The sequence below is a fragment of the Carassius gibelio genome, chromosome B19 (genome assembly GCF_023724105.1).
Source record: "Carassius gibelio isolate Cgi1373 ecotype wild population from Czech Republic chromosome B19, carGib1.2-hapl.c, whole genome shotgun sequence".
NCBI lineage: Eukaryota > Metazoa > Chordata > Actinopteri > Cypriniformes > Cyprinidae > Carassius > Carassius gibelio.
In genome coordinates, this window is record NC_068414.1 from 13,248,887 (window position 1) to 13,263,554 (window position 14,668).

General features: G+C 37.2%; 1 protein-coding gene across 2 annotated transcripts in view; it reads left to right on the forward strand.

Annotated features, from left to right (window-relative positions):
* septin7a (septin 7a) overlaps positions 1-6,846 on the forward strand; it is a 32,744-nt gene extending 25,898 nt beyond the window's left edge. The window contains exons 9-14 of one of the 2 annotated variants that reach the window (XM_052585097.1): positions 2,275-2,326; positions 2,520-2,645; positions 3,103-3,123; positions 4,485-4,620; positions 4,716-4,861; positions 5,950-6,846. In XM_052585097.1, the coding sequence (XP_052441057.1) occupies positions 2,275-2,326; positions 2,520-2,645; positions 3,103-3,123; positions 4,485-4,620; positions 4,716-4,861; positions 5,950-5,986 (518 nt within the window). In that variant the 3' untranslated portion in view covers positions 5,987-6,846. The remainder of the gene's footprint in view (positions 1-2,274; positions 2,327-2,519; positions 2,646-3,102; positions 3,124-4,484; positions 4,621-4,715; positions 4,862-5,949) is intronic. The other variant, XM_052585098.1, reaches the window with a different exon arrangement.
* Positions 6,847-14,668: the final 7,822 nt, after the last annotated feature.

Consider the following 14,668-nt stretch of genomic DNA (forward strand, 5'->3'; position numbering starts at 1 on the left):
GGATCAGATATTCAAAGCACTGAATGAAGCTTTGAAGCAGAAGATCAGATGCTGATTTGATGAGTCACATCATCTCACTCACCGGAGCGGTTTGGCTGGAGCTGATGCCTGCCTCCTCTTCTTTCTAGACCTTTGACCTCTGATAACACCGGAGACACTAGCCGCACTGAGAGCAGGGTTATTGTGTCTAGACAGAAACATGGCGTGTGATCAGGAGGGCTGTGGGTTTGATCCGGTGGTTATCTGTAGGGTAGGTTTGAATGCCTGAGATGCTTTCGGCAGCATGTGAGCGCACAGATGGCATGTGCTTGTGAAGGAGAGAGAGACACATGCGTCAGGGCCGGGTCAGGTGACACCTGCTGGTCACTTTATACATTACAGCAGCAGAGGAATGAGAATACAAGCTTGTTCCTATGGTGTGCAAACTCTAGTTATTAAAGCATCTTGCTTGGTTTGCTTCGTTTTTGGGTTTCAATAACTAGTTTTTTTGTTTTGTTTTCTTTTTTGTTTACTTGGCTTAGTTTACTTTTTTTCCAGGTTATTTATGTTTAGCTTAGTGATTTTGTTTTCAACAAGTAACATTAGGTTATTTTTGTTTACATTTCTTGTTTAGTTTATTTTGGGTTGTGTGTGTGTTTTTTTTAATGCTTTTTTTTTTCTGGTGCAGTTACATTTTTTTTTTTTTTGAGTAGGTTATTTGTGTTTAGTTTAGCTTAGTCAAAGCCCCTTTAAAGCTGCGGTAGGGAACTTTTGACGCTCTAGCGGTTAATAAACAGAACTGCTTGCGTCTTGTGGAAGAACATCGTAGCCGGAACTACTTCTCTCTGTTTATGTCTATGAAGAATCACAAAGGTACTGTGTTACTCCGCCGCGGTATCCCCGAAGCAATCTAAAATAGTCCGAATATAAACACTTATTATAGGTGCACCCTAGTGATTCAGGACAAGCTAAAAACACAGTTTGGAAAATGGATTCATGGTGTACTTGCTTATTATATAAATTTTTCTACATTTTGAACACAAACAAAGTTACCGACCGCAGCTCTGATTGGTTGATATTTACCGGGAGCGCATGACTTTCTGCAAATGGCAATAGCACCACTGGGAGGAGCCAGAGGAGCTTGATTTTTTCACAGATTATCTGTCTCATATTCTACTGTCAGGACATAATGACAGGTTTAATAAATATGTAAAAAATATTTTTTTACAAAAGTTCCCTACAGCACCTTTAAGGGAAGTCATATCACTCGCTGGCCATCTTTGATACGCCTCCCGGGCATCCAAGTGCAGCTCCTGTCATTTTGAAAGGTGAAACATCAAATTCTCTAAAACTGTTCACTAAGCTTATGATTAAATTTCATATTTGAAATCACCAAAGAAATCTGACAACTGTGTCATAAATGTAGTTCCCTTTGTTCAGATAGCGTTATAAAAGGCTAGATGAGCCAGTGCACATGCGCAGTCCTAAGAGCACGTCTCTGACTGTTTCTGAAGAAACCGGACGTTTCTAACAGCAGCCGTGTGATGCGCTGACTTTACCGATTAGTGATTGGCTCTTTCATTCAGAAGGCGGAGCTTCCTGAGATTGAGCGGCCATTCAAAACTGTGTGTGACATGTCTTGGGTATTCTATAGTCTTTGACCTGGTTTGGTTCTCTATGTGTGTGTGTGTGTGTGTGTGTGTGTGTGTGCTTAGGTTATTGTTGTTTTGTAAAACTTGACCTGTTTTTCTTTTTTTCCGTGTGTTTCGGTGTTTACTGATTTAAATTGATTTCATAAAAAAAAGTCAACAACTATGCAACTTTTTTGCCAAGTTTTGCAGTAACTTGAGTTTGAATTTTTTTTTTTTAAACATTTGCTCCATATCTTTGCATTATACTTGTTTATAGGCTTTCAGTCCTCCATAATTCAGCTTCAGATTATCTGACTATAATCCCGATTGGATATCTGTATGTAATTATGAAGCCCATATTAATACCAATTAGCTTGCTTCTGTGAGAATAGCCACTTTGCAAGAAGTGTACTGTGCTAACAATGGAGAACTGGTACATAGTATGACAAAACCCACTGTCTGATATCATAAAATTAAATGTGATTTTATATATATATATATTAATAACATGCAAATTGTATTCAGCCACACACCTCCCCCCAAAGTATCTGTTTTAACTGTAGTCATCTTTAACTGCAGGCTGGGAAGAGGTGGATATTACAGTGTAATGTTGTTGCTGTTTCTTGATTCACTTTTAATGCATTGGTTTTGTTGTTGTTTTCAGTGGAGAATGGGGAGCACTGTGACTTCACAATCCTTCGAAACATGCTCATCAGGTACATAACTGTGTTTACACCAGCACTTATACCTGATGATGATGATGATCGAGCTTTTCAAAAGCATTCGTATTAGAGCCATGCATCTGTGGCTTGTTCATGATGAATAGCATTGGTAAAATAGCATTTTAAATGTCTGCGATGGACATGCAGTGGTCTGAATCTGTCATTTATCGGTTCTCCTCAATCACAGAACTCACATGCAGGACCTGAAGGACGTGACCAACAACGTTCATTACGAGAACTATCGCAGCAGGAAACTGGCCGCTGTCACTTACAACAGCGCAGACAACAACAAGACCAAAGGCCAACTCACAAAGTGAGTGTTTTTCAGCAGTACAAGCTCCACAGCCTATTTTAAGCCTTGCTTCAAGCGTACACAAACATGACCTGATGCCAGTTTACTGTACGTGAAGCAGATATCTGTGGTTATAATATGCCGATAAAGGATCGTTGTGTAAAGACGGCTAAACCTGGATCCCAGAGCCAGACTGACACATGCTAATAATGCTAAAGTCAGCGCAGTGATACATCCAGGCTTCCTAACAGCCACAGCGGTTCATCCTCAGCACACACCTGGCACTAACCCTCAAATACAGTCCAGACGCTGGCTAACAGCCATTCACTTCACCATCACACGTGTACGGCTCCGTCTGAAGAGCCTTAACCAACGCATAAGAGCGGCCAAAACTACATGATTCAGCTGCTAACCATGATTATTTCTAACACATGATGCCGTGTGAGCATGCTAAGTGTGTGTGTGTTTTTTATTTTAGACCTGACTCATCTGAAGGCATGTAAGTGTCGTGATCAAGTTCACATTTGTCTCGTCCTGTCTCTCCTCTGCTCTCTGTTTTCCCCTCTTTCTCCTCGTCCGTTCACGCTCGGCGTCGGCCGTCCTGCTCGGTGTCCTCATCGTGTGTAACTTCAGATCCAGCTTTGTGTAGGATCATTCCCAAACTGCTGTTCTGTTGCACATTACCTTAGATGTCCTCCTTGAGTTAGTCAGTTTAAAGCCAGTTTTCTGTAAGCTGGACGAATCTTAAGAAGTTGTTTCTTAAAAAAGTAAGGCAACTGAGGACGTGTTCGTTGTAAACTATTTCAGACGCTGCCTGACAGGAGACAAGGCTTGTACATACCAAGGTTTTGAAATAAGTTTTTTTGAGTTGGGTTTGTTTTCTTGTTTTGTGGAGAGCAGGAGATTTTGAGTTTTTTTGTTCTGTTCTTGATTTTTAGTTTCTTTTGTTTTTGATGAGGCCTGTATACCAAATAAGCCAGGTTTATTTCAGAAAGTCTGGCTTATTGATTCAAAATAAGTCAGACTAACTGAAATAAGCCTGGCTTATTTGGTAAACTTGTTTAATGAAACAGGCCCCCTGTCATTTTTGTTTGGTTTGTGTTTTTTTTTTTTTTGAAACCTGAATGTTGAATACTAAAAAAAAAAAAAAAAAATCTGGTTTGTTTTCTACTTGATTTCATTTGAGTAGGACATTTTTGTTTAGATTTTTGCTTATTTTTATTTTGTTTAATCTGGCTTTTGTTTTTTATTTATCGTTTGTTTATGGTTTAACTTTCTTTTTGCATTAAAGCATGCACAAACATTAAATTTCCTTTCATCCATGTGCATCACCTTTTTTTCCCCCAGAGACTAATGGTAATGTGCTTCAAAGTCAGTGTGCATCATTTTTTGCTCTACACTGCTCCCTAAACGTTTGCTCCAGACTGTGTATTCTCATTAGACTTGGTATGTACAGGCTTTCAGTCCTCTATAACCCAGCTCCAGATGATCTGTTTATACTCTTGACTCCTTAAAGGGTTAGTTCACCCAAAAATGAAAATGATGTCATTAATAAATTAATGTTATTAATGACATAATTAAGATTTTTGGGTGAACTAACCCTTTAATTAGCAGTAATTGTCACGTTGTCTTTGTGCTATATGTGAGTGGTGTTGATCTTGCGGCTGCACACTAACACCGCTGCAGTACAGCTTACTAACTCCGCCTCAGTGCACTGGGTCCTCGAGTCTTCCCAGCAGGCTCCTCTCTTCCCTACTGCTCCTGCATCACGGGTCTGTTCGTCTCTAAAGCTCGGTCAGCCTCTTTGTGTAAAGCGTCTAATGAATGTGTGTTGTGCATCCGCCCGGGCGATGTGAGCAGGAGCCCGCTGGCACAGATGGAGGAGGAGAGGAGAGAACATGTGACCAAGATGAAGAAGATGGAGATGGAGATGGAGCAGGTGTTTGAGATGAAGGTCAAGGAGAAGATCCAGAAGCTCAAAGACTCGGAGGCAGAGGTAGCACCAGAGATTTCCCGCTGTGTTCTCTTCTGAATTGACGGTTGTGTTGTTGAGTCTGAGTTCACTGTGCTGCTGTGGTTTGGTCTGTTCAGCTGCAGCGGCGTCATGAACAGATGAGGAAGAACCTGGAGGCCCAGCACAAGGAGCTGGAGGAGAAGAGACGTCAGTTAGAGGAGGAGAAGGTCAGCTGGGAGGCGCAGCAGCGCGTGCTGGAGCAGCAGAAGCTGGACGCGTCCAGGTACACACACACATTCACAAACACACAGCACCGCTCCGCTCATAAACCTAGCTAGAGCTGCAGATGCATCCTTTAGAAATCAGGAAATCTTAAATGCATTGCATCAAGCTTAGTGGTGGTAGTATGTTATATTTAGTCCTAAAAGAGCCAACTATAAGCACCGTTTGCAAGACCCCCCTATTCCATTAATCATGTTTTATTGAACTATCCTGGGTTTAATGCAAGTAGAAAACCGTACACTCACTCAGGGACTTGTTTAGTAAGATTTTACCTCATTTTTTTTTGCATGCTAATTGAAAAAATCTTATATAATTGGTGATTTCTTGTATATTTTTTTACAAGTTTTTTGTTGATTACTAAATTAACTACTACTACTTATTAGCAAAGTTTAGAATAAATGTGTATATAATAATTTTTTTTATTTTAAAATGTAATTTATTTCTGTGATCAAAGCTGTATTTTCAGCAGCATTACTCCAGTCTTCAGTGTCACATGAAGTTTATGAGCAGCATTTATCTGAAATAGAAATCTTTTGTAACATTATAAATGTCTTTACTGTCACTTTCAGTCACTTTAATGTGTCTTTGCTGAATGAAAGTATTATTATTATTTTGAGAAGTAGCTTTTGACAGTTTCCACAAAAACATAAATGGATAAATAATTATAAATAATTTCAAGAAATTTTAATTCCACCAAAATATAAAGCAGCGTAGCTGTTTTCAACATTGATAATAATTATAAATGTTTCTTCAGCATCAGATCATCGTATCAGACTGATTTCTGAAGGATCATGTGACACTGAAGACTGAGAAATGATGCTGAAAATACAACAATAAATTACATTTTCTAATATATTCAAATAGAAAACATTTATCTTAAACTGAACGGTTTCATAATATTAAAAAAAACACTATAATATAGACTATAATAATGTGTTTTTTAAATATAATTTTATTTAAAACATTTGACCAGCAATGTAATTTAAAAGATTGTATAATCATTTACACTCATATTTCAGTATGTAATAAAGTGTGCCTGTCAGTGTTTATTTCCTCTAATACACATTTTTCTTATTTTCAATCCTGAAGGACTTTGGAAAAGAACAAAAAGAAGAAGATCTTTTAAGCCACTCGGACCATCAACACATCCTAGTTATCAATGAAGCCAGCCGGGACCCTCAGTCAGTCTGTCCACCAAAACCATACATTTATATAAAGCCCTGTGTGTTTAGTTTTAGCTCATTCGTTTTTTGTTTTGTGACCTGGAAACACTTATCCTTGTTTTTTCCCACATCTAAAGAATCGGTTCATACACCAGACCTCACAGAAACTGAGAGCGCCTGATCGAACACAAACAAAGCATTCAAACTTCTAAGAGATATGCAATATTGTTAGGATTATGAATTTATAAAGGGCAGATTCCCCTCCTGCACCGTGTGTTTGTCTAGTGTTTTTAGATGCGAGGTCACTTCCTCCTCCTCTCAATAAAGGCTGAACCGTACCTCAGGCATCTCTGGCCTTTAAACAACCAGCTTCTTCTTTTCCCCTTCCCCAATTGTTAAGCTCTTCCAACATTTGTGTAATTTAAATTATTTAGCCATGGACCTTAGCCATTCGTGAGCCGTGTTTTTCAATTGCTATTATTTCCTGCGTTTGTTTCTCAGATGAAGTCCCAGTCCACTGTTTTAAATGCTTGTGCATCTACACATCCTCTCTGAATGTCACCTGGTTTGTCCAGGGATGGCCGTTGTGCAGTAGAGGACTCCTGACACACATGATTTGTGTCCTGCTGATTCAGGAACAGTGAGCTGGCGCTCTTGGCCAGTCGATGTGTGTTTCTCTCTCTATAGGCACGAGTTCCCGTCAGAGCTGGCCACACTTAGCTCACGCTCATGTACTTCTGCAACTTTTTTTATCATTTTGATTCTCTGTTTTGCTTTTTAATTTTTATAGTCACAAAATAAAGTTGTGATGATGCCATTTGAATAGTTGGAGTTGTTTTGTTTTTTTTGCTGCTTGTCATTAATGGGAAAAGTTGTGTTGACAGCTGTGTGTAGTTGTTACAGGGTGAATACAATAATGGGCTATTGATGTTTATTGTATGTGTGTTGCGTTTCATTCGGAGGGATTGTGGGAGTTGACTACAGTGAATGAAGCTTTCTAAAGCCAGGACATGACACTCTCGTTCAGGACCAGGTTTAACAGGAAGGGGGCTGCAAATACTGCCCCAAATATAGCTGAGCTGCCTCTTCCAATGAAGGTAAATATTAGACTTTTGGAGAAATGTCCTAAACCAACTCTCAATTTAAAATATTTGTATATACAAACTACATTCAGAGTTTGTTAGGTTTTGTTTTGTGTTCGGTTTAATTTTCAGCAACCACTATTTAAAAAAATTACGTGTTTTTGTTTTCAGTAAATCTTGAACTTATTATTATACAAAAATATAAAAAACAAAAGTTTGTTAGTTTTTGTCTTTTGGCAACTGCGGTATCAATCTAAACATATGTTTATAAAAGAGTTTTTGTTTTGTATTCTTGTTGGTGATTGCTGAAACACATGAAAAAAAAAAACACTGCAAAGAAAAATGCTGAAAAATAAAACTAAATTTTTGAAGTTTTCAACAACCACAATCGAATTTTATTTAATTTTTTACAAATTCCCCAATGAAGTGTTTCCTTGTTTTCACAATCTAAAACTTTTATACAAATATATTTAAATATATTAGGTCCATTTTAATATATTTTTTATTTTCAGAGCCATCAATCTATATATATATATATACAAATTTTCCCTTATAGTATATTTGTTTTCTATGTTTATTTGATGATGAATGAAAACAAAGCAATCTAAAAACAATCTTCAGAGTTGTTTGTGTTTTGTTTGTCATGTTTTCAGCAACAACCAGTCTAGAAAACTAGATTTGGCTTTGCAATGCTTTCCAAGTTGTTGGCATTTCACAGTTTTCTATTTCTGAATAATTGATATTGGCCTAGAGATACTTAAAGAAATGTAAGTATGTAGAGTTTATTTAAATAGCGCATTTATCCCAGCAAAGCTGTACAAAGTCAAAGATAAACATTAAATAAACTAAACGGATGATACAGTAAACTAATGGAAGATAGATCAAATCCAATTCTGGGAATCTGGGAATAAAGATATGATGCCAACTTCATTTTAAAAGTTGTAATAGAAGATGCAAGGTGGATATCCAGTGGACGTCGGTCCCAAAGTTTTTAAGCGTGGGCTTGACCATTAAGAGCTTTACAAAAAAACAACAACATTTTATTATTGAATTGTAACATAAACAGGAAGTCAGTGGAGAGAGGCTAAAACTGGTGTAATGTGATCTGAAGCAGTGGTGTACCATCTGTAAGTGAGCAGTGGATGACCGAGGAAGACCCGAATATAATGAATTACAGAAGACAAGGCGGGAGGTAATCAAAGCATGAATTACTTTCTCCAGGTCATTAAAAGTGAAATATGCTTTCAGTCTCAAGATGAACCGAAGCTGATGAAACTGTTCTTGACAGCTGTATTAATTTGCTTAGTTAAGCAAAGTTCAGAGTCCAGAGTGACACCAGTGTTTCGGGTCCAATACAAGTTCAGCTCTGTGAAATGTAAAATGCACCTTTTTTTTTTTACATTCAAGTTACATACATTTTTGTATTGAACTGGAATGTATACTAGTTCTTTCATCCAGAAATGGTGTATTTTCAGTCATGGGATCTCAGTGCTGTGAGATGAGCTGCACCAGTGCATGTCATTTGTGTGTGTTTGGTGGTCCTATCACGTAACCTCTGTCCCCATTTTGAGTGTAACTCTCAAACAAACGGAGACTTTGACCTGAGTGTAATCAGCAGATGATGTGACTTCTCTGGATCCTGTCACTGGCCCACCATTGTCCCTGATCATCAAGATAGACGTGGTCCCGGCCAGTCAGCGCGGACTCCCATTTAACATCACCTAGGCTGGAATAGGTGCTCTCTGAAGACATGTGCGAAAGATTTCTGTGGAAAGTCAGTGTGTGAAGGTTCATGATTGGATACTGACACATAAATAGAGAGAAAGACCCTTTTAAAAGACCATGCAAAACAACAACCAGCTATAGTTACATCATATAATCATAATGTAGGGCTGGGTCCAGTCAGGGTCTAATTTGGGAATATTGCTGGTCTGGTTTTGTGGTTTATATGATTTGTTTTGTTGTGCGCCTGTGGTTTGTTTTTTTTTTTTTAGATTTTTTTTTTTTTATTTATTGTGTGCTTTTTGTTTTGTTTAGGTCTTTTGTAGTGTTTGTTTTATTGTGTGCTTTTGTTTAATTTTTGTTGTGTGCTTTTTTTTGTTTAGGTGTTTTGTAAGTTTTTGTTGATATTATTTTATTTCTTGTTTTATAGTATGCTTTTCGTTTTATTTTTATTTTTTGTTGTTTACATCATTTGTGTTTTTGTTTTATTGTGTGCTGTTTGTTTTGAAGTTTTTGTTTGTTTTTATATTCTTTTTTTTGTTGTTGTGTTTTTTGTTTGTTTGGGTGCTTTTTGTTGTTGTGTTTTGTGTTGTAGTTTTTGTATGATTGTTTTGTTTTGTTTTGTTTGCTGTTTACTTGTTTGTTTGTTTTGTGTGTGTGTGTGTGTTTTGTACCAAATCCTTGAGCCCCAGGACAGTAAATTTGTAATTCATAAACATGATTTGAATAAGTTAGTAAACTGTGAGGATCATTCTCATTCTCATTCTAACAGTAAGATAAATATGTGTTTCTGTAGCCAAAGACCAAAGCGTTTGAATGAACTGGTGAAATGCACACCTTGAATGAAATGTAAGTTGCACTGGATTCAGTCTTGGAGACTAATGTCACCATGTCCTGAGAATGACCCACCGTAAACTGCATTTTAATCAGCTACACCGATGCAAACAATATCATCTGCTGACCCCTGTTTGCCTCTTGCACACAGAGCATGTGGTAATGCACTCCATAAAGCTGAGCTTAATCTGTGATTAGGCCTGTGTCTGTGTTGGCTGGAGGCTGTAGTGTGTGAGAGGTCGTTAATGGGGTCCCTCAGCGCTCGGGCCGAGCAGAGGACGCTCTTATGTAACCAACACAATGCTCTTGATTTGATGCCAGAGCTGGACACGTCCTGCCAAGCACAAGGCCTTACCGTGACATCTGACTGAGCAGGACAGACAATGTGGCCTGGACAATCCTAATGTCCTGCTTCATAATGACCTCTTTCCCCTCAGACTCGGAGCGACATGACATGATCCATCAGCCGGTCAATCTGATGCACTTATGCATGACTGTAGCACGTTACTATAACAAGAAAGCAGTATTTGCATATTAACTCCATCCTGTATAATATGATACACGCTGATGTTCAGGGCCTGTATTCAAAAAAACATCTCAAGGCTAAAAATAGCCTTAAAAATAATGGGCATGTCAGTCATAAATTTATAGGACACATACATTTTTGTATTTTGCATTTCACAAAGCGCTCTAGCACTAAACCTAGCCCCTAAATCTGTGAAATATTAGGAGTAGTGAAGAGGACTCCTAAGTCACTATGACAGTTTGGTTTTCTTTTATGTTTGCATGTCTTACTGTCAGACAGCCATGTTTATTCTACTCTGTTAATTAAAAGGCTGTTTATGTGCATATTGAGGTTGCCAATTAGCTGAACATATACTTGTTTAATTAGTGACTCTTAGTCTGCAGTTTAAAATATTTCTTTGAATGTAGCGACATAAAATTGTTCTCTACAATATTTCTGTGCATAAATCTCTGACAGAGACTATCAGCCAATCACTGTGTGCATAGTTAGTAAGCATGCTGACATCATCCATAGCAACGAGGTCAACCCCGCCCCCTTCCTCTTAGTTTAAAAGAACACTCCACATCTTTTTGAAAATGGGCTCATTTTCCAACTCCCGTAGAGTTTAACAGTTGAGTTTTACAATTTTCGAATAAATTCAGCCGATCTCTGGGTCTGGCGGTAGCACATTTAGCTTAGCATAAATCAGTGAATCTGATTAGACCGTTAGCATCTCGCTCAAAAATGACTAAAGAGTTTCTAGAAAAGCCTAGAAAACTCTTCAACTTTTAATTTTCCGTTGGTCTTAGTACACGATGTAACTACTGAAGAGTCAAGTTTTAAAACGGAAAAATACAGAAACTCTTTGGTCATTTTGAGCGAGATGCTAACGGTCTAATCAGATTCAATGATCTATGCTAAGCTAAGCTAAAGGTGCTACTGCCAGACCTGGAGATTGACTGAATGGGTTGGAAAACAGTAAAACTCAACTGTTTACCTCTAGGGGAGTTGGAAAATGAGCCTTTTTTCAAAAAAGTGGAGAGTTCCTTTAAGACTTTTTGTCTTATTGTCTCGGCAGCTTTGTGAATTGGTTTTAAGAGAAAACTTAAACCTTGTACTGCTATCTAGGAGAACTGTCAGTGGTAAGATAAAATGTTTTGTGTATACAGGCCCTAAACTCTGGATAAAAAAGCATGAGTGAGGTTGTTTTTGTGTCTGTCTGAATTAGGTTGCACCACTTGTAGTCTCTCACCATGGATACAGCCTTTTTGTTCCCAAGAAGTATAATTACATCACCCGGTTACATTCATTTCACTTGTACCTGAACCCACTGAACTCAAACTATACGGGCTTTACTGAGAGCTTCTTTTGTGAACTTCTTTTAGCTGTGCAACATTCTGAACCTCAAGCACACTTGGAAGTCTACAACAAGGATTTAGTTGGCAAACATTTGCTTTCAACACAGAGCCATGCAGTGGATGATTGTCTAGCACAGGGGCCTCACATACTTTATTACTGCATAGTTTTATAATGTAATTATACAAACCCGATTCCAAAAAAGTTGGGACACTGTACAAATTATGAATAAAAACAGAATGCAATGATGTGGAAGTTTCAAATTTCAATATTTTATTCAGAATACAACACAGATGACGTATCAAATGTTTAAACTGAGAATATTGATTATATATTGATTTTAAATTTCATGGCATCAACACATCTCAAAAAAGTTGGGACAAGTCCATGTTTACCACAGTGTGGCATCCCCTCTTCTTTTTATATGCAAACGTCTGGAGACTGAGGAGACAAGTTGATCAAGTTTAGGAATAGGAATGTTGTCCCAATCTTGTCTAATACAGGCTTCTAGTTGCTCAACTGTCTTAGGTCTTCTTTGTCGCATCTTCCTCTTTATGATGCACCAAATGTTTTCTATGGGTGAAAGATATGGACTGCAGGCTGGCCATTTCAGTACCCGGATCCTTCTTCTACGCAGCCATGAAGTTGTTATTGATGCAGTATGTGGTCTGGCATTGTCTTTTTGGAAAATGCAAGGTCTTTCCTGAAAGAGATGATGTCTGGATGGGAGCATAACATATTATGTTGATCTAGAACTTGGATACCTCAAGCTTTTATTCAGGTTGAATACTGTTAAAAACTTGCATTGCCAAATGCATGGACACAGAGTTGCGCTTCTCTCTATATAATTATTTAATTAAATCACAGCCTTTGCTTTGATAACCATTTTAATTTTACATCCAATATAATTTTTATTAATAACTTTTAATCAGCTGAGGAACTCCCTGCAGTTCCCGAGTGAACCCTGGTCTATGATATGCTCGCGGATTCATGATTAAATCTATATCTAACCCAGTTTTCCCACCAAACATTCATCTTGGTGTGAATACAGTATTCAGTCTGCGTATTGGGGAATTTTCTGACTCTTTTTGCAGGGTGCACTCTTACACCAGTAATGGTGACAAGTTATATGTTTTTAATAAGTGAGTCATTGAATGAGTCACTAAACCTATTTGTTCAAAAAACAGTGATTAATCCAGGTTTCATTTACCGTTTTATGAATACTGTTAATTCTGACGGTCTGTTGTTTTCACATACTGTTTTTGTGTACATGCATATCCATATTTAGATTCAAGTGTTGGTCAGAGATGCATGGCAGTTGAATTACTGCTTCATTTGGAACTGCTCTCTTTTAAATGATGGAGCATGCACATGTTTATTGTTTTTACTCAATGTTAATTGAGCTCAGATTATATGGAAGTTATTTGTGTGATAATCGGACATTTGGGACTTGTTAGGCCTCATAAACTTTTCAGAAGTTGTGAGGAATTGGTGCTGGATCACTGCCAACCTTGTAATCAACATAGACAATGCCATGTATCTGAACTGAACACGTGAAAGTCAGTCAAACAACAAGCACACCTTGTTGTAGTTTAGCTGGGAACATCTAAACACAACGCCTGTTGTGGTCTGCATGCAAAATAATTCATATCAGTTATTTTATAGCACAAAGAATTATAGTCATAAATGCTTAAGATATTGTGAGATTGGACTTTGTATAATGTTTATTGAACAGCTAAATGTTCCTGATAAGAAACTGTTTTGAATCTTGAGGCAGATTTTCTCTTCTGTTAGCTGCAGTCACGATCAGGAATCATATGGCATTCAGATCAAATGCTAATTGACAGCAACTCAAAGCACACGGTGATAATTACTTTGACACAAGGTTTGGAGTTATGTAAGTGTCCTCATCTCTCCTGACACACTTGGACAGGCTATTCAGGGTTATAATTGAAAATAATAAAATAAATAAATATATAAAATCCTTACAGAGTTGCGGCCAAGCTTCTTTCAAAGTAGAGTCTGTAACAAGAAATGGTTCCAGTATGATCTGTATTTATGTCTATACAATCTAAATCTGTGAACATCACTTTCCCAACAAAGAAACACATAAGGGTAGGAATGATTTATGTAGTACAGCATCTTTCATTCGGTTTTTATACAGTGTTCAATACATGCATTTAACACAACCTGCCTTCCAGAAGTTCATTTAAGCTCATATATGTTGTACTTACTGTTACACTCCTAATACTGCATGCATCAATTATGGGAACAAAATGTTCATTAGAGAAGAATTTAATCAAAATAGCTCCTTTTCTCTATCAAGTGTCATATTGGGAGAAAGAGTCCGCAGATATGGACAATTATAATGACAGGAGGCCACGCCCCCGTAGACTGGACACCGTCGCTGTTTGATCAGTAACGATTCGTTTGAGAGTCGATTCCTTCGAACGGATCGGTTCGTTTGAGTTGTCACTCAAAAGTTAACTGAAATCCTCTCGCGTATTTATTTATTTATTTTGCACTTAACTTAATATATTGTCTGTGATTACCATGTTTTCGATTCATTTGTGTAAATTTGATTAGATTGTATATTGTGTTTCGTATATTCTAGTTTTATTGTATCACTCTAACTGGAGACGCTGAGTGTTTTTTTTTTTTTTGCTAAATAAATGACAACGTTTATTGAAAAAGTAAGCTGAATAAATGAACTTTCCATTGATTCAGGTCTATGGTTTGTTAGGAAAGGACATTAGCTTAGATAGGCCTACAGCTATTTGAAAATCTGCAATCTGAGGGTACAAAATAAATAAATAAGGAAAGGCAAGGCAAGTTTATGTATATAGCACATTTCGTACAAAATGGTAATTCAAAGTGCTTTACATAAAATAAAGTAAAATAATAATGAAGAAAAATAATCACAAAAATTATTTAAAGAAATGTATTTAAAATGAATTTTAAACATTTAAAAATATAAAATAATTTGACATAAAATACAGTGAATACGTAAAACTAAATAAATAAAAATATTGAGAAAATCGCCCTTAAAGTTGTCCAAATTAAGTTGTTAGCAACGCATATTATGACCAATCAGGATTGAAAAAATATATTAAATAGAACATGATCTTTAGGTAACACTTTATTTT